Source organism: Cinclus cinclus, chromosome 11 (genome assembly GCF_963662255.1).
Source record: "Cinclus cinclus chromosome 11, bCinCin1.1, whole genome shotgun sequence".
In the NCBI taxonomy this organism is placed as follows: Eukaryota; Metazoa; Chordata; class Aves; order Passeriformes; family Cinclidae; genus Cinclus; species Cinclus cinclus.
This window is the reverse complement of record NC_085056.1, coordinates 17,381,846-17,402,115: the sequence shown is the minus strand read 5'-3', so window position 1 is coordinate 17,402,115 and position 20,270 is coordinate 17,381,846. Positions and strand designations below refer to the sequence as shown.

The window sequence follows — 20,270 nt, the reverse complement described above, 5'->3', positions numbered from 1 at the left end:
AAGCAGGGACTGGATGGGACACAGGGTCAGGTGCGGCGGTGGCGTTCTCAGGACAGAAGGGGAGACAGATGGTATTCCCAAATGGAAAGGGCCAAGGCCAGAGCTAGGGAAACACAAAGCTTTAGCTATCATCTGGCTTAACATAAGGACTCAGAAACAGCAAGGTGTGTAAGCAATATGTGCAAGAAAAGTCATCCTGAGAGCTGGGTTTGGGTGGGAACGGAGCACCTTGTCCTTGTCACCATCACAGCTTGGGGAGCTGGGGAAGGCTTTGCACCTGGGGACGAGGGTTCCTCCTTGCTAGGATGTTCCCCTGGCAGGGGGAGCATAACAGTGAAACAGCACCAGAAATATGTAAAAATTCTGATTACAAATTCATACCGAGACTAACTGGAGATAAATGTGTGAAGCTGTCTAAGAATGGCCAGAGTAGTCCCACGGTCAGGATGTTTTTTCCTAGTGTGAATCTTTGTGAGACTGAATGTGGGTCTCTCTCTTCCTCTGTTCCTCTCACCTGTAAAAACAAGCAGAGCTATATTTATTTTGTCCCAAGACATTAAACAAAATTAGACATTGAAGACTCTTATTTCAGCCTGGGGAGGAAGGTAACACTTGAAACAGAAAGGGCAGATGGCACTGTGACCAGGAAGGACTTAAATCAATATTCAGGCAGGTTCCTGAGCTCTTTTCTTCCATCAGCTGGTCATAATCAGTGGATTAAAATAACCTGACTGTTGAACCCAGGCTTGCTTGCTGTTTTCAAACAGCAGTTCACGCCAGTGTACTCTGGGATGATACCAAAAGGTAAGCAATGAAAAGTCATTTGTGCACAGTTGCAGCATGAATATAAACAGAGACAAAATTAGCAAATCAAATAGAATAAAAAAGCAGTAGCAAAGAATAAACAGAAACATAAAAGAAGCCATCTGGAATCAAAGTTACTCAAATGACATGGTAGGAAACTGAGGCAGACAAAAGCAGAGATTACACTCTTAAATGAAATTGTTAGGGATATTATTGCTTTTATTCCCTGTGAATCTGGTTATGAAACTGCAGCTGAGAAGTGTGAGCAGCAATGTTTTATGACAGTAACTCCAGAGGCTCCAACTAACATGATTCTTGGATCTTAAATGGAACCTTTGTCATCCATGGACATGTCTGCTTCCCTTCTGAAAGTGTTCCAAGGACTGACATTGTGTCAAGAGCATCAGCTCTGTGCCCCAATTTGTCATTACGCTGAATAATAATGTATAATATTTTCTTCTCCTCTTCCCCATTATGTACTTATAATTCCCATTACTAAAGATGGGATCAGCCTATCCATGGAGAAAATGAAAGATTCTATTAAACTGAAATTAAATTCCCTTTATTAATTCTGTGTTGTGTGCAAGCAAATAAAATCTGTTTATAACAGTTTAATTAGGAATGACTCTTTAAACCGTGGGTCAACAATAAACATGTTCATGGTCCATGATGTGTCAAGGCACAGCAACAATACACAAAAAACTTTTCAGTAACTCCTATGGAGGTTCATGTTTTTAGGAAAGATACACCCCTGCAAAGCCACGTACAGAAAGAAACACCCAAAGACTAAGGTGCATTACAGCTCTTGAAAGCATTTCAAGCCCAGCATACAGTTTTTGATATATATATAAAATGGTTGTAAAAGTCACTAAAGCTCTTCCATACTTTCACAGAATGAGTGAGAGCTTCTTAGAACCCAGCAGTTTCAGAAAAGAGTCATAAAAAGCTGAAAATTCCATCTCAAAGTCCATTAAATGGGGTATGCCTCATAAATGAGGAATTTTATTGCAAGGCAAAGGTAGAAAATAGAAGAAGAACCTGAAGCATTAGGACAGTGCTGGCGTGTTGTACTTGTGTCTGTGAAACATCAGGTGAAAATCAGTGAGGCACCCTTAAATGAGAAGATTCCAGAGTTAGGGCAGGGAAGGATGATGCAAATTTTAAAATGAAGTTTTAAGGGCAGATGATTCCTTTTCCCTTGAAACACGTACGGGGTAATTCCCTTGTAATTACATGAGGATGAATTAATTACTTTCTAACAAACTCAAATAAAAACTTGACTACATAATACCGCCTTCTCTTTCCTTAATGAAAAATGTCTGGGAGCATTTTCATAATATGGAGATTTCCACCCCCCACCCCCCCAACTTCTCCAAATGAATAATCTCTATATTTATGCTTTTTATTTAATTGATACAAGGAAATTGGGATTACAGATCCTCCCGCTGATGAGGGCACTATTCTGGGCTGTTGTTTATCAAGTTGTGCATCAGCACCCCACACCAGAGAGGGCTGGAAGTGCCCAATCCTCCTGCAGAGGAAAATCAACAGCTTTCTGCTCATCTGGGCATGGCTCAGCCCCAAGTGCATCATGCACTTTCCTGATGGTGAACACATGGAGTTCTTTGTGCTGAGCAACCTGTTGTTTTGACTGCCATGGGTTTGCCAGGTAGCTGAGTGAGAGCAGGTGAGACAGTTCCCATCTGCAGAGGAAACTCGTAAATCTGCTCAGAATTCCAAAGGAGCTTCACCAACCTTGCTCCCAGCCTTTGTCCATACATTGAATCCCTGGCTGCAAATGCAGTTTGGAGCCAAGTACTTGCTAAAAAACCTTGTTTAAAATATGCTGGACAAGGAGTTATGGAATAGGAAAATTTAATAACAGTCCCATGCTCCTGGAGTTGTGTTTTACTGCAGAATAGCAGTTTTGCATCTGCAGAATATAGAGGCTCTTAGAATAAATTTAATCTCTGCAGGCTCTCTGGCATGGATTTTAATTATACATGTTTTCAATAGATGTACATGAAAGACTATAAATGTATTTTATAACCTTGGATAGTATGTTGGCAATACTTTTAGACGTGCATTGGTCATTAGTGAAAATAATGTTAATTTTGTGACAGCACCCTGTGTGTGCTGTACCTGTCAGTCCTGGCTTCATTGATTACCATCTGTATTATCAGATAAAACAGCAGAGGAATTAATAAAGACTAGAAATTGCTCTACTCTGAGGGTTCATTTGAAATGAAGTTAATTTTTTAGGAAAAAAAATTATCTGTGCTGAGGCTACAGGGTATCTCTTAGTAAGGTATTAATACAAAGCATCTGCATCACCATTAAAACACAGAGATGCTCCAAAGTCACTCTTGTCTCCATAAATCCAGGCATGAGATGGGTGATGGACTTGCATCTGCTGCTTTAAGAGAGAGAGGTGTTTGGATTTACAGTCCCATGGGCAGGGCGGTGATGGAGGAAGAAGATTTCACTTCCTTTGAAGTCTAATGAAGTGAATCTCACATAATGGAAGTGATTTTGCCTCTCTCTGAACATGATGAAGTTCTCCAGTAAATGTGTTTGTCTGTTTGTTTTGGGGCGCTCTCTAGCAGTGGGACATTGGGGCAGATACAGACATTTTCTGTTTTAAACAGAAATTCTTGTTGCATCTGGATGCTGCTCTGAAATAGGTCAGCTTTCAAGCATAGGTGTATCAAATAAAGCTGCAGATGTGGAGAGCAGTTTCATATTTACTTTTGTGAGGCTTTTTGAGCAGAAAGCACTATTCATTTCTCATACTCATTATGCCCTTCTATCATTCACCTAGATCCTATATAATTGTGTTTAATGATCTTCTCCCTTCACATGAACACAGCTCGCTGAAGCTTGACTCTTGCAGTAAATTATCATTCAAGTCTGGTAGAAGAGAGGAAATGTTACTTGGGAAAAGTGCTGTGCTACATGACTTAAGACTTCAGTCTATGATATAACTTTGTAGTAGGTGATGATGACTTAATCTTAAATCTAAACAATAAAATGATTTTGAAGAAGTGGCTCTTCCATAGGTCGTTTGTTATAATATTTTGATGTTAGAGTGTAAGGACGTTGAAACCTAGAAAAATTATTTTAATTATTTAGGTCAGTTTGGATGCTCCCCATAGATTGCAGCAAATGCCACATTTATGTTTTATTTTTTTAATTCGAAAACTAAAAAGAAAGAAAACCCCTGCAACTCTAAATATTTGTGTAAAAAACTGATCTTCCACTCATCAAACTTAGTTTCAACTTTAATGTTATAAAATTTTATAAATTATAAAAATCATTGTTATATTTGTTGTTACAAAATTATAAAAAGTACAAATCTCTTTTACTTCGTTCAGTGTTTAACCCTTCATTTTTTAGCATTTCAAATATCAATATTTGAATAGCAAATTGCAATTCTTGCACTTGATACAATGGAATTTAATTTATTAGAGGAAATTATTAATGGCAATCATAGACATTTTGATCATTTTAACTGTTAGTATCTCCCTAGAGCTGTAAAGGTTTTATAATTCTGCATTAATATCTACCAGAACTGATTTATGAACCATACCTGCTATTGCATATTATGGATAAAACCTGAGATTACACAGACAGCCTCTCTTACTTATTAACAAATAGCAAATTTGAGAATGTTTGAGCCTTCTCAAATGTCCGTGTGGGATATCTGTTTTATTCTTAAAAGTTCAGATTATACCTTTTTGCCATGTGGCTGGGTGAGCTGAGATGTTCCCAGCTCCTCTGCTGAGCTGTGGGTGTCCAGACAATGCTGTGATATCACTACATCACTAACTCAGCTCTGAATACTGCCAAAACCTTCCCACGCAAGGTCAATGCCATATAGGTTTTTATTCAGGGAGCAAACAGATGCTGAAATTATAAACAATCCATTTAAATCACAGATTCTGGATTGATCTTTACAGGCTCTGGGGCCCGGAATATAAGGGTCATAAGGACAATAATCTTAAAGGCAAAAGGAGTTGTGGTAGCTTTCTGAGCAGACCAAACTGTGACACCAACCAGGAGGAGAGGGCAGTGGCTCAGTAAAATGAGGCTGATGATTCCCAAGCAGGAGCTGATGGCAGGTGCAAAAAGAAAACCAGATTGAATTTTGGAGAAAGGACTCAGCTGTGTCTTGACATCTCAGTGTACGTTCCTGTGGGCTGGGTAGGAAGAGTGAGCTGGATTGAATCATACACACTTACAGCTAAAGTGCTTTGAAAAAGTTGTTAAAACAATGGTGGTGTAATAAAATGCTGCCCAGCCAAACAGAGAGGAGGAGTTTACACCTCGTGGGGTTGGTGGGAGTTCTGCATTATTGCAGAGCAGGGAATGCACTGGTGGCCAGGATTTTGTATCTGTAACAAACCAGATCAGCCGGGAAATCAGCCCTGGCTGCTGCCGTGTGCTGTGCTCGTTGGCACAAACAGAGCTCTGAGCCTCCCCAGCTCTCGAACAGCTGAATTCCTGAAGGGGTGAGTCCTAAATACAACTGTTTGTGACCAATTCTGGACAGAAGCACCTGCAGAGCCACTTGCGACATAAGAATCTCCCTGTGGTTTGGCTCTAGCTGGTGTTACAAGGCTTTTTTCCACACCTATTTTCATAACCTAATGCAAGCTCTTATGTTAAACGATGGTGCTGCCTGGACCTGGCAAGCCCTGCTATCAATTGAGAGTAAAATGCACAGCCAGCAACAACTTCTGTTGAGCTGTCTGCACAAAATGAGCAAAGAGGAAAAGGTATTTAGCACTGGTTGTAACTCATGTTGCAGCCTAAGCAAGTGGTACATATTTCCTTCAGACTGTCTTTTGTGAGGCAGAGATAAATAATAATAGATGCAAGTTACATTTTTAATGATGTTTTTCACTTCTTATTGATCACGTTGAGTGTGTAGGACCTAACAGTAAACAGAATTTAAACTGTGCATTCAAGTTATTATCCTATACTTTTGAATGTGTTGACAGTGATACATATGATCCAACCAATTCACACTCTCACTCTCACGACTTAAAAATTATTGGCCATAACCTGATATTCAGTATTTGGCTCTGAGCCTACAATAAACAAAAAAAAAAAACAAACCAAACTTCTTTGGGCCCAGGTTTTTAATTAATAAAAAGAATTTTAAAAAAGAATATATTTCTCATACTGCTGCAGTTTATTATAATCCTCTCTCTCTTTTTTTTTTTTTTTTTTTTTGAAAAGCCAAATACAAATTTAATAATTTTGTCTGATGGGGCTTGGAGGAGAATGGGAAGATGCATGCAAGGATTCTTCTACCAGGGCTCATACTTTTAGAATGGAGATCTTAGAACCTTTTAAATTCTGCAAATATCTGAGTTGTGATAGTGTTCTTAATTTCTGTGACTGCTGTCTGTGACAAGATTCCATAGATGCCAGTGCTCAACTATTTCCAGCCACCTGGAAATAAGATGAAAGTAATAACTAAAAATAAGACGTTAGATAAAACATATGTTATGGTTAACCCTTCCCTCACCCTTTGATCTAATAGTTAAGGACATTTTGTACTTGTTCATTTGGGCTGATAATGGTTCTGAAGGCATTTACATTTTAGAATGGGGATTTAAAATATATATAACAGCTGCTTTTTAAATAGAAAGTCTAATTATGCCTATGATTGCATCCATTTTTGATTAGTATGCATACAAATCCCTGCTCTCCATGTGTATTCAAGCTGAGCTATGGATCACTGGTGCTGGGATTGAAGCACAAAGGAACAGCTGACAAAATGTATAGTTAGACCAAAGCAAAAAAAAAACACCCCGAAATTCTGTGTGTACATTTTTTGTCTCTAAAATGCCTTTTTTTGTTTGTTTGTTTATTTTCTTTTTTTCCCCCTTTTAGCTGCACACAGACCTGGACCCTGGCAGCAGCAAAATCAAGTATATTCTGTCGGGAGATGGAGCTGGGACCATCTTTGTCATCAATGACAAGACTGGAGACATCCACGCCATGAAAAGGCTGGACCGGGAGGAGAAGGCTGAGTACACTCTCACAGCCCAGGCAGTGGACAGGGACACGAACCAGCCCCTGGAGCCCCCCTCAGAATTCATCATTAAGGTTCAGGACATCAATGACAACGCCCCCGAATTTGTAGAGGGCCCCTACCACGCCACGGTGCCAGAAATGTCTCTTGTGGGTACGTATTCTGAACAGCCCAGGCTCTCCTTGCTCACAGCTTTGCCCGTGCCAGGAGGCTGTTGAGTTGGTGATGAATAATAAGGTATTTATTATGTTGTTAGCATTCATTTGCATATTTTCAAATCTTTTCTTGGCCGAAGCTTTAATCTGCAGCACAATAGCCGCGTCCCTCAGTAGTAAGGAAATGACTAACAGCTGTATTAATGTGTCTTTGTCCAACAACACTTTAATGGGCTAAATTTATATTTCCCTTCTGACACTGCAGTTAGAGTATTGTTATTGAGAAGGATTTATCAAGATTTGCTCCAGCATGACGCTCTCATCCTATTGATATTTTGTTGATGTTTAATTATCTGTTTGTTGTTTTCGTACTCTTGCAGGGCATTGATACATACTTATTTGTTTTCCTCTAAGTGCAACTGTAATCAGGGAAAAACATTGAAATGAAAGATGCTGTGCCTGGGAATTGATGGTTAGGCTGTGGAGTGGACTTAACCAATTAGCCACAGGATTTGCATGGATGATGGAAGGGAAAAGCAGAGAAAGCCGTGGAAAAAGATGGTGAAAAGGGAAATTAACTGTGTGAAAGCAGAAAAGAGAAAAGAGAAGAACATAATCTTCTTAATATATTTTACTTATATTTATTCATTTTGTCGGATTAGTCTGAATCTATTTCCTCATGGATTAATACATTAGAATCTTTTCTGCATAGTTTGTCCCTGTGTTTGCAAGTGAATGTCCTTACAGAGGCAGATATTGACACTCCCCATGACACGCATTGGGTGCAGCTCATCTTCAGCTCTCACTGAAGCCAAAGGGAAGCAAACCCACCAAACCAAGAGAATCCATTTTAGGACAATATAAGAATTCAGCATAAGCAGTGGCATCAAAATCTGGCCATGAAATGCAGAGGAAATTCTAATGCATTTTAGTGTTACGTTGAGGATAATGTGCTTTTCAGTGATTTGTCTACATCTGTCAAAGCAAGGTAATTGAAGGAGTGCCAAGGCTCTTTGTGAAATAAAGCAGCATCCTATCACAAACTTTCAAAAACACCACTCACTCTCTCTTATTTAGCTAAAAAAGAGGAGGGATGTGAGGAGCCAGAAGCATCCTCTCACTCACAGCACAGAGTTACACGGAGTCATTGTGTGTTACGAGTGTGCTGTGCTGACTGCATGGCCAAACCTGAGGCTTCATCTTTTAAATCAACTCTTCTCCAACAGAATTTCATGTGTTCGTTGTGCCATATTGTTGTGCCAAAAATGACATGTGAATTTTTGAGCCTCTATTTCCGTTCTTTTACTAAACCATAGCTTTTGTATGTTGAATTACTTTTAATTATACAGCAGCACAAGCGTAATATGGATCTGCTTTCAAAAGATATTTCAGCCAAGCTCTAGGTGAGCAAATTACTTAATTAAATAAAATGAGAATTAAAAAAACAAAACAAAACAGTGTGGGAGAAGGAGGAAGGAAAATCGAATGCTGTCATTCCTTATGTAAATGGGATTTTTGTAGTATTCTAGATGAAAAAATAGAAAGATATATGCAAGAAAATAAAAGATAGTTTCTGATCACAAAGCCTACTATAAAAATAATTTATATCTGCATATATTTATAATCTGTGATAAAGACATGGCCCCTATCCAATCAGTATTCACTGTAAAGAAGGGGAGGAAAAAACCAAAAATGAAAACTTTGCGAGGAAACTAATCAGGAGATGAATAAAAATCTAGTAAATTGTTAATGTGAGGTTTAAAAGATGGTAAATGCAATGAGAGTAAGGGAATAAAAGAGAATAAAAGATTAAATATTAGTGAAAGAGAGGTAAAGTAAAAATGGAGGAAGAGTGAAAGAGGAGGGAAAACTGTGAAGAGAGGTAATGAGAGACAAATTATAAGTTAAAACTTCATTAGGAAAACTTTATTGTAGAAGATTGTGGCAGAAATGACCAGTGTCTGGATGTAGTTTAGCCACTAGTGAAAGGGCTTGGATCCACAGGAGAATGTTCCATCTGTTCCCCAGACATGCTGGGGAAAAGAGAGACACCCAGCTGCCTCTGAAATGACAAAGTTCCTCTTTCTTATGGTTTGTTAGGCTGCATGGAAGAGTTTTGTTCGAAAGCAAGTGTGTTTTAACAACAGAAATGTTTGTTACCATTATAAAAACAACCTCTGTGGTAGAGATTTGCAATAGATTGTCTGACAGGTCTGAGTTTCACTGCTGCAGCTCTGAGAGTGTTGCACATTTACCCTTAGGATCCCTGGCCTTTCCATGTGTTTTACAGGACATTCCTAGGGGTTCAGGTTTCCAAGCTGCTGCTCTACAGAAGCACCAACATGCACTCCTGCTCTTTTGTTGAAAAACAAAATCTGTTTCTCTGCTGTTGCTTCAAAACTCAGAGAATGTTCCTGATTGCCTTACATGGAACCTGATGAGTGTAAAGTCTCTGAAGTAGAGGCAGTGTCTTAATCTCTGATGGAACCAAATGCCAAGGCTGGAAAGTGGAAGAAGAGAGAGCTACCCTTCATTAATGGTGCTGTTAATATTTCCTTCTGCTTTCTTCTCTTGACCCACAGGTAGCAACATCAAGAGCTAAAGGAAGTGGTTCTCTAAATTATTTCAAGTTTTTTGAAGTTTTTTTTAGTCCTCTTAAAATTATATTAACTGTTCTATAATGTTTATAAGAAAATTGTCTCCTTTCAGAGTTCAAGGAACTTTTATTATTTCCCCCTTCCCTGACTAAGAGTATTTCACTTCCATTATCCACTTAATTCCCTTAAAGAGATCTCCACCCACTGCCAGTTTCAACCTTGACTTTTGTACAACACAGGCATCACTAGGCAGTGTTCTTACTCAGGATAAAACAAAGTTCTGCTGAACTTTTTCTTTCCTCAAAATGCTTATATCATTTTTCTGCTCTGAAACAGAAGAGGAACTCATATGCTTTCTATATATAGTACTTATGTAATGAGGATGCAGTACAAGGCATTTTATTTTTGGGCCTCAGGGGAAGGCAATGCATGAAATACAGATGAAGGTTTAACCTTTCATTGTTCTAAGGTTCTCAGACAATGCAGTTTTTCTAATAGGTACCTTAGACCTGGTCTTTTGTAACTTTTTCTTGTCCCCCCTGCCCAGTTGTTGTCGGGCAGTGGAATGTTCCAAGGTTTGTGAGTGCTGCTGGCCTTTCAGGTGCTCAGCTTCATGGTTTCTCACACAAACCTGTAGTTTCCAGCCAGTGTAAAAAGACCGGGAGAGCAGCTCAGACTTTTTCCACAGGCTTTATTATCGTCCGTGAAGGGGTCAGGCTACAAATCCAAAGATGGGGAATCACACATGTAATTTTATAGGGTTTGGGGGGACCACAAGTAAACCAATGGAAAACAGGGTTAACACATTTTGGCCAACTACATTATCTTTCTTTGTTTGGGACAACCAATTATAAAGAACCAAACCTAACCAATAATATTCTCAAAAGATAAGAGCCTCCATTTTTCTAACATGAGTCATTCTAAGCAAGTAGTTTTTCTTATCTCCAAGGAGGTTCCAGAGGGCTCTGGAAGGGCTGTTGGCAGAGGGATTCATCTCCTCTACAATCCTTCTCAGAGGGATTCATCTCTTTTGTTCCTGGCTAGAAGTATTACAGGAATGTCAGGTGTTATTTTGACTGTCTGGAACTGGAACGAAACACTATGGGGATGTGAAAACTGGCTTCAAACTGACAGAAAGCAAGTTTAGATTAGAGATGAGGAAGGAATTGTTCCCTGGCAGGGTGGGCAGGCCCCTGGCACAGGGTGGAATTCCCAGAGCAGCTGTGGCTGCCCCTGGATCCCTGGCAGTGCCCAAGGCCAGGTTGGACATTGGGACACTGGGAGGTGACCCTACCATGGATGGGGTGGCACTGGGTGAGCTTTAGGGTCCCTTCCACCCTGGTTCTGGGATTGTGTCCCTGCCAGCCCTCGTGGGGCTCTGTGCGTGTGCCAGCATCCGAGGCCCGGCGTGCTTGGCTTCTAGTCCGTGTTTTGGTGCTCTCTGGAAAATCCTGCTTCCCTGCTGAAACAGAAGGATTTGCAGGGCTCTCCTCCCGCTGCCTGGTGCAAGGAGGATCAGTGTTAGCCGGAGCTCTCTCTGGGAGGAGTGCTGCTCACTTCTCAGCTGGCTCCACAGAACGCACTCCCACACACGCGCTCGCCGCTGGCCGCGTCGCCGCGCTCACAGTTATTCTGAAATCATTTCTTTCTCTCTTTCAGCAAAGACACCAGCACATTCCAGAAAAAACAAAAAACGTTTTGACAACTACGTTGAATTTCTTTTTTTTTCACTGCAATTCCTACATAGTCTACCATAATAAGCCCTGCTCCCCACCTCCAAAAAAGATGAATTTGCTTGTGAAAGCTAATAGTGAATATGGAGAATGTGTTCTTTGCTGAAACTGTGCACTTTAATCTTTTAATTATGATATTAATTTTCTTAAAGAATTAAATATCAAAAAGTGAAATCTGTGGAATTACTTCATTATAGCAAGTATTACAAATAAGAAATAATTTAGTTTTTCTGTAAATCTTGTTTAATCACTTTTAAACATATAAGGGCACACCGGTGTAGAAACTCGGTTAAAACCTTAAAAAAAAAGGACTTATCTGTGCTTCTGGGAGTAAGAGCCCCAAGACTCTATTTTTTTCTCTCACCATTTGTCTCTGGGCTCTGTATCTATGCCCCCAGTGAAGAGAGAATATTATGTAAATGAATGAGTAAGCATAGAAGATCCATAAGGGTAACTGGAACCAGTTCTGTAGCTTATTTAAAGAAAAAAACGAAAAAAAATAAAGAAATGAGGGAAGAAAACCCCACACACTCTCTTGAGTATTTTCTGTTTCTGTGTTACCTTCTCAGCTACACATATATTCACAAATTCCCCAAAACACATGCAGAGGTGGTAATGGGAGCCAAAGTGGATATTTGTCTCTTGACAGCAGAGTTTTAGGATCCCTTTTTTCAGGAGAGGAATGAGGATTGAAATCTCCTGATTTCGCTCTCAGCGAAGCTGGGAGTGTTTAGACAGCGAGTGTCATGTTGAAAGACAGGAGATGACTGAAGCAGAGTGAAAAAGGTGTTGGTGAAATAAAAAAGGACACAGATGAAAAAAGAACAAAAGCCAGAAGGGAAGAGAATTCTCTCATAGTTTGCATGAATTAAGGTAAACAGACAAACTTTAATAATCTCCAAATATTAAGGCTTCTCCTGACAGTCATAAAAGTAATAAAGTGCACGGAGTGGAATTCAGACTGACGTTGCTCTAGTAATGCTTTTGCCTTTGCCACTTGAAAATAGTAACAATATGAAAAATATGATAATAATAGTAATAATAATATTTTTGTCCTTAAATGCTTCCATGGAAGATCTTTACTGGAAAGGGTTTAGGCTTACTGTTGAGTCAGAATATCAGTTTTCAGTTTTGGCACAAGTGCATCTACTTGCTTTCCCTTGAGTCAAAGTTTCCCCTTGATTACACCACTGCAGATAAGAAATTCTATCTTTCTTTTTTTATTTATTTTTTTGTTTTTTAGAGCAGAGCAGAGTTCTTTAGTCCAGTCAGGTGTATTAGGACCATACTGTACAGAGTGGGCTTTGCTTTCTGGTTCTCCCAAAGATATTAATTCTCTTCCACTTACAAATTGTTTGCAAAAGAGCAAAATCTCCTCCATATGAAATCAACACGCCAACATCTGACATGAATAGTGATGAAATGACTTGACAAATCAGAAAGTTGTGATAAAAACCTGACCTGAAATGTTATCAAGATCAACTACACTGTCTTGCTGGGGCTTTTATCATTGATTTTTAAGGCACTGAGCATGACTGTTAAATCAATGATAGTTTGTTACAAAATTGTGGAGTAAAGGGACTGCAGCACTGGGGTCAAGTACAAATTAGCCCAGAGGGTAAATGAATGCAAAGGCAGTGCAAAAGCTAAGGGAAAAAACAGCAGATGTTGTAAAATACGGCAACAGTGTAATACCTGTATAAAAAAAAAAAAAAGAAAAGAAAAAATTATGTTTTCGTGTTGTCTTGTTCCTCCGCTTGCTCCTCTTGTGCACAATCACACACAGTAGTTGTGGTACCAAGGAGTTTTATGTGAGATTTCTTCGGTGAGTGTGTGTGTGTTTACAATGGTCACACACAACCTTCAGGAAGGGCTCAGGACATCCAGCACCAGGACTGTCTGTTCCTTCCCCTGGCTGGCTGCTGAGCCTTGAAAACACAGTTTTCTGTGTTTGAGCTCGTGCTGCTATTTTTGTGCTTTTCATTTCTCATGAGCTCTGAACAAAAACGTCATTATCTGTCTGTACTGTTCTTATGTGGTCATTATGAGCTTGAGGACCATGATGAAATTAATATTTTTTAGGGGTTTGTCCCCCTCTATATTGTCACGTTGTACTAAACCAGTTAATTGACAATGCAGAATTGCCCAAATCAGTGGAATTGCCCCAAGTCTTTGTGCCAATGGCAGGAAGTACTTGAGTGCTGAGGTTCTGAAGGCACTGTCTTGTCCTTAGGAGCAAGGCCTGACTTACCTGTGCAAGGTGCAAGGAGCCATTGATGTGTGCTGGGTTCTTAGACAAGCGCTGCCTTTCTTCCTCTCCCTTCACCGACAGCAGTTTGTCACCAATTGTCCATTTTGTGCACACTTGCATTCCCTTGGCATGAAGGAAGGCTGTGCAGATGACACATGGTGAAGATAAACTGCAGGAAAAGTCTGCTGGGATCAGAGCTGAAGACATAGCTCCTTATGGAGTTCTTCCAAATAGAGAAATTCATCTTTCCGTGGTGTTCCCGTTTTGGGATGAGGACAGACAGACAGAGCTGTTTGCCACATGCTGATCACGTGATGGCAGAGCAGAGGAAATTTTGACAGCCTCAGGTGAATGTCCTGTGTACCTACAATAATCTGGCCTACTGTACTTTTTCCTCTAGCCTCCCATCACAAACGTTTTGTTCTTGTTGCAGTTATTCTGCTTCTGAAATCCTTTGTGGTCGCTTCCATTTGTACATATCAAATGCGTCATCGTGTTTATGTTCTGTGACTGTGAAAATAAGTCTCTGACTCAGGTTCCTGTTGCATTCTCGTCTGGTTGCAAGTTTAAATCTATTCTCAGCATGGCTTTCTCACAATTTATCCAAATGTAAAATTTTGAAGAAAAAAAAAAAAAAGGTTTTTCAAAAAGTGGTATGGTTGGTTTTGCAGGCTTTGAAGTTGTGTTATCTCATTTTTCTAAGCAGCCTGGCTGGTGACATGAGCCTGTTTAGTGGCCAGGTGACAATGCCTAAGTGGAAAACAGAGGGATGGGAGGAAGTAGAGCAGCACAGGTTCCTGCCAGAGTGATGCTCTGTGAAATGACACAGAACTGGTCTGGAGCATAGTCTCACCTTTATCCATCACAAGAAATATAGACAAGGTTTTACCACAAGGCGGAAAACTCTAGGTCAGAAAATTAAGTTCAGTGCGGTAACATTTTCACAGAGACTTTGATTACTGTAATTTCTATTCCTCTGGCTGGCATGAAGACTTGGCCTTAGAACATCAGGGACCAATACTCCTCAAATTCTTCATTAAGTGGCCTGTGTTAGACATCCCTCTGATGGACACACTTGATATTTGGCAAAATGAGAAGCAATTCAGAATTCCTATTTTTTCCTCTGGCACTGGTAATTCCCTGAGCTGGCACCTCTGTCTTTGGTTAAGTGCTGAATCTGCAGCTCTTGTTTTTCCATGAAAACAGCTCACAACTGTCTGTGGACCTGCTGTCAACACGGCTTCCTTGGGAATCAGCCCTGGGAGCTGCTGGGCAGCTGATGGAACTGTGTCCCTTCCCTGGGCCCAGAAGGGCTCTGCTGCCATTTGCTGGCCCTTCAGTGGCCTGGGACGGGGTGGGGGTGACAATATTTCAGACCCTGCTTTTGCACCCTGGGTCACAGTTGCTGGCACTCCAGGCTTCACTCTCCCAAACAAAGCCAGCAGGGCGTCAAAGCTGCCTGGTGATAATCAGACACTTTCTGTTCTCACCACACAAAGTCATAAATGAAAGAATTTCTGCAGTAAACAGCCTAGGCTGCTTTATTATTTATTTCTATTTTTTTACAATACACCTGAGCATAACCTGAAACTTCCATTGGAATCAACAAGACTTACAGTAACTTTTTTCTGCTTGGTAATACAGTGATCATCCAATTTTACTGCCTTTGCCTGGGGACCTCACAGAATGAGTGCTGATGAAATAGTCAATTGATTAGAGACAAGCAGTCTTTCAAAAAGTCCTGAACAGAAGAGGAGCTTTTTCCCACTTCTCTCACAAATATCAATTAATATTCTATAGTGAGTGGGATATCTAAAGGGAGAATAAAAAAATAGCATGAAAGGAAAACACAATTTTTTAAGCCAAACATAAAATATATTTTACCCTTCTGCTGTTGCCTGTGATGCTTCAAACCGTGTACTAATCCTAACAAACAGCCACCCGGGGGAGTTTGCAAAGGAATACCTGCAGGCTCTCTAATGGCACCATCTCATAAGCTGTAGCAAGGAACTGCCAGCCTTAAAGCTGAAAAGGCAGAAGGTCCCTTCTTGTTACATCCACACAGGTAAACCCAGGTAACATCAGCCAGGATAATTGCCAGGCAGGAATCCATATCCCTAAATCTGAATGCGTATTTCTGTTGTAAAGTATTTCTGATTCCAAAATGTTACATTAAAGAGGCAGCATCAGAGTTCCAAAACAATTAGTTTATGCAGACAAGAAATGGTAAAATATGCAGCTGATTAGATTTCCCAGCCACATTTCCCCCAGCCTTCATTATACAGCTGGAAGGTGTGAGGCTGCCAGCTCACTCCATTCCCTGCATGTTCAGACAGCCTTTTTCTCCAGGCATAGCCATACTTCTGCAGTCACACATTTGCATACAATATGTTTTTCCCATTTCCCTCACACGATAAAATATCCTTAAAAAAGCACATGAGCAATCTGCACAAACGGTGTGTTACATGTGGTAGGTCATGCATTTGTGCAAAGATTTTGGCTCAAACATGTACTGCATGACATTAACATTCTTTAAAGATTTCATTAACCTCCTAAGGAATCTACTCCACAAATTGCATTGAGACATAGGTAATATTTGGGAGAAGCAGTCTGGATACCTCTTCTGCTAATGGAGCTAAACTTCACTTACTGCATCAAAGGTATGAAAGGATTATTTTCCTGTTGGAACCAAGAAACATCTTCTTGTATTTCCCTGCATGGTACTACATAATTTATTATAGACCAAACTGTTAGATTATTTCAGATTCTTTCATAGAGCCAGATTTTTAGGTGCTAAAACTTTTGGTTTAGATTGCCAGTTCTTTAGGGTAGCATCTGGCATTTCCTATAGGTCTGTAAAGTACTGAAAAATCTCTCTTTCAGTGCATTTCAGTGAGATTATATTCAACTACTTATATAAAACAAAGTGACAAAGCAAGCAAGTAATGTTCTGCAACTCATGTTTAATATTTAAAAACAAAATATGAACTGTATGAGCCGCAGCGTATTTCAGAAAGTGTTTACAGGTGTCTATATGAGTATATAAGATCACAGGTGTTTAGACAGATATATATATAAGAGGAAATGGCCTTAAAGTGCTGCAGGGCAGGCTCAGGGTGGACAGCAGCAGGAATTTCCCCATGGAAAGGGTGCTCAGGGATTGGCAGGGGCTGCCCAGGGAGCTTTGGAGTGCCCATCCCTGGAGGTGTCCCAGGAAGGGCTGCAGGTGGCACCCAGAGCTCTGGGCTGGGGACAAGGTGGGGATGGGGCACGGCTGGGGCTCCATGGGATGGGAGGCATTTTCCAACATTATTGGTTCTATGATTCTGGGATTCTATGACAGAATTTAATGTAAACAAATGCAAAATTCTTGCAAGGTTCTCCTTGTCTTGTTTGGTGGAGTGTCAGATTTTCATGCTTGCACTTCCTGGAGGACTGTAATTAGAGACTGGGGTGGCCTGTTTTGGGTACATCCACAGGAGAGAGGAGTGACAGGATTGAAATGTAGGCATCCACATTAGGTGGGTAATTTCATTTCTGTTCCTCTCTGGTCAGCCAAAAAAGGAGGATTCCAGGAGAGGATGATTCTGTCTTCCTTCCTCCCTCAGGTGGAGCAGGCAGCTGTTGCAGGCAGGTATCTAATTTAGCCAGTTGAGCCTAAAAGTGAGTTGAATGAGTAACCCCCTTTTCCTTCTTCCTTACCTTAATCATCATAAACAAGATCATGACAGCATCACACTATTTCACTACTTAGAGTCAAATTACAGCTGGGAAAGACAAATTACCCTATTAGTTAATGTTCCTGTCTTTCTAGGGTTTTCCCTTAGAATACATTATTCCAGCATCCTGTGCAAGAGAGTGAACTCTTCACTGAGGAGGATTCTGTTATTTCCCTTGGGAAGCTATTCCTCCTTGTACCATTTCTCATTGCAAGGAAGCTTTTGTTGTTGTTTTTCTCTTTGCAGAAGATAAAGAGAAGTCTTGTATCTGTGTATTTATATGGTTCTCATCACAAATATCCCCGTATTACATCTGTAACGTACACAAATTTTCTTTCTCATTTCTGCCTCTAGGAATGATTGCATATTGGATTCTGCCATAGAAACAGCAGAATGCATGCTGGCTTTCCTGTTTCTCCAGCATGGCAAGCACAAATTGCCCATTTTCCCCTCAGTGGACTCTTCCAGCCCATATCTCCATCCTTTACCTCTGCTCAGGGTGTCATCTATTCAATGCCTCATTAATTTTTACTCCATTAAGGGTCCACTGAACACTACAAAAACCAAACTTTTTTTTAAAATTCTTGCATGCTTTTGTCTAAGTGTGGGAAGATCTGAAAAACCCACCCAATCCCTTTGTCATCTGTTCTCAGAGCAGTCCTTGACATTTTCTATGGCTCTGAGGTCCTGTGTGCTCTGTAGGTCAGGCAGCAGCATCCCCATGTGCTGGTAACACTGCTGTAAATTCCAGGGGATTCACATCCTCGCCTCACAGAATCATGAAATTGTGGGATTCCTGGGCTGGAAGGGAACCTCAAGGATCACCGAGTCCAACAACCTCCTTAACTCCCTTCTGTCTGTGTTTGTCCTTCCTGGTACTTGGCTCTTGGGGTCTCTGGGGAGAGAACCTTCCTGCACTGTGAGATCTGATCCACACATTGGACTCCCAGAGCTCTGGCAATGAAGTAGCTATTAATAATAAATAAATATTATTATTAATAATAAAAATGCTTTCAAATACAGGTGCAAGAGGTAGGGCTGAAATAATAACATATGATCTGCAAAAAAACCCCTTAAACACTCAGGCACATTCGCACAATTTATGTGTGTGTGTTTATATATTTGCATGAACTCCAAGATATGCAGTGATATTTTATGTGGGTAATTTGCATATGTTAACAAGTTTTGTACTGCTTTAAACAGATTCCTATTTCATAAACATTTTCTTTATTTGGTTAGTGAAACCTCTAATTCATAGATTTTGTGTCTAGAAATTGTCTCGTGCAATAATGCAGAATGATAAGGCTTAAAACTATGTTTTTGCGTTTAAAAAAACAGGCAACAATGAAAAACAAATAAGAATAAGTTCCTTCAGCTTTGAGGCAGTAATAATTTACATGTCAAGAAGTTATGCAGGTTTTTATGAGATTATTGCAGTTTTATTCAATAAAAAATTGTTACCATGACAACAACTGTCATGCTACCTGTGAGATTATAGCAAAGAAGGACAGTGAAGAAAAGGCTTCATTTTGGAAAGAATGCTTATCTGACCTGCTGGGTACAAACAATGGTTTGTGTGACCACCCTTGGCTGCAGGGCTTCCATCAGCCCAACTCCAAAGCCAGCTGAAGGTTTTGAAGCACCGGATCCTCTTAGGAAAACAAAAGAGTTGGTAAATAATGGCGAGGCTTTGTCATGCAAATACTCTCCTAATGCTCCATCAGGTTGGTAATGATATCTTCAGAATAAAATGGAGATTTCAGCCTGTCAAGATTTGGGAAGATTAGGAGAGAAAAGAGTGAGTGAGACTAAAAAGGGCACCAGAAAAAAAAAAAAATAAAAAGAATCCCCAGAAGTCTCTGGGAAGATGAGAAAACACAGTCCCACCAGGTTTCATCACTATTGACACGCTATTTATTTTTACCAGCCATTACAATCTTTCAACAAAATGGTGTTTCACTGAATATGGATTCATGTAAATTCTTGGCACCAGCTATGCATTACCTCCTCTAGAACATTCAAATTTGATTTTTTGGATTTTTGTTCCCCCAGTACGCACATTTCACTGCCACACCAGAAGAATTTGCTTCCCTACTCCCTGTGGCAGCATATGCATTTTTCTTCCTGACTAATGTGCAGAATCTGTACCCTGACTTGCACATAAAAACACAGCCAAAACAACAGAAAAGCACTAGCTGAGCACACACATCTTATTTTTTATGGTGGTTTTTAATCTTAGTTTGCCAGCAAACACAGGCTTTCTCACCTAGCCATATAAAACTAGTCCTGTTGTTAATTGTGTCTCTGATTGCTGGCCTGTTGTAAGGACAGAGTAAAACAATCTGACACTGACAGAGTAAAACAATCAGCAATGGCTAATGGTTAAAGCACATGAGAAGTGTTCATTAATTAAAATCTGTTGAATCTCTGTGCAGTTCTATATTTATAGTGGTTAAATCCATGTTTAAGGGTCATTAGCATTGCAAAGGTGTACCTGAGGAAAAAAACACACAAAGTTTTTTAACAGAACATCTTAAAATTTGCCTCATCTCTCAAAAAAAAAAAAAAAAGGGTTTGGTTTCCATAAAACAACTTCAGGTATATAAAGAAGAAAGAAACAGAGATTATATTGTTGGGCTGGATTACATATAATGGCAATATTACTGTAATTAGGACAACAGTGGCTTTCTTATAAAAGCCACAATAGTGGCTTTCTTATAAAAATGGCACAATTTCAAATTCTTAGTCTCTGGCTAAATGAGTTTTTTGCAGCATTGACAAAGAAACAAACACAAGCCAAATGCAGTCAAAATTAAACACAAACAGAAACCTTAGCAGTTTATTTGCTGAGCAGAACCCAGAATGTTGCTTTTCCAAGAGCATTTACTTAATAGATGCCCTTCCCTGCATTCTTACAGCTTTCTCAATGCAAAACTTCTATCTTTAAAACTTCAAGCTCATTATG

General features: G+C 40.0%; 1 protein-coding gene across 4 annotated transcripts in view; it reads left to right on the top strand.

Moving 5' to 3' along the window:
• Positions 1-20,270, top strand: part of CDH8 (cadherin 8) — a 151,041-nt gene that overhangs the window by 49,162 nt on the left and 81,609 nt on the right. For all 4 annotated transcript variants that reach the window (XM_062500364.1, XM_062500362.1, XM_062500363.1 and 1 more), the window contains one exon: positions 6,709-7,003. In XM_062500364.1, coding sequence (XP_062356348.1) covers positions 6,709-7,003 — 295 coding nt within the window. The remainder of the gene's footprint in view (positions 1-6,708; positions 7,004-20,270) is intronic.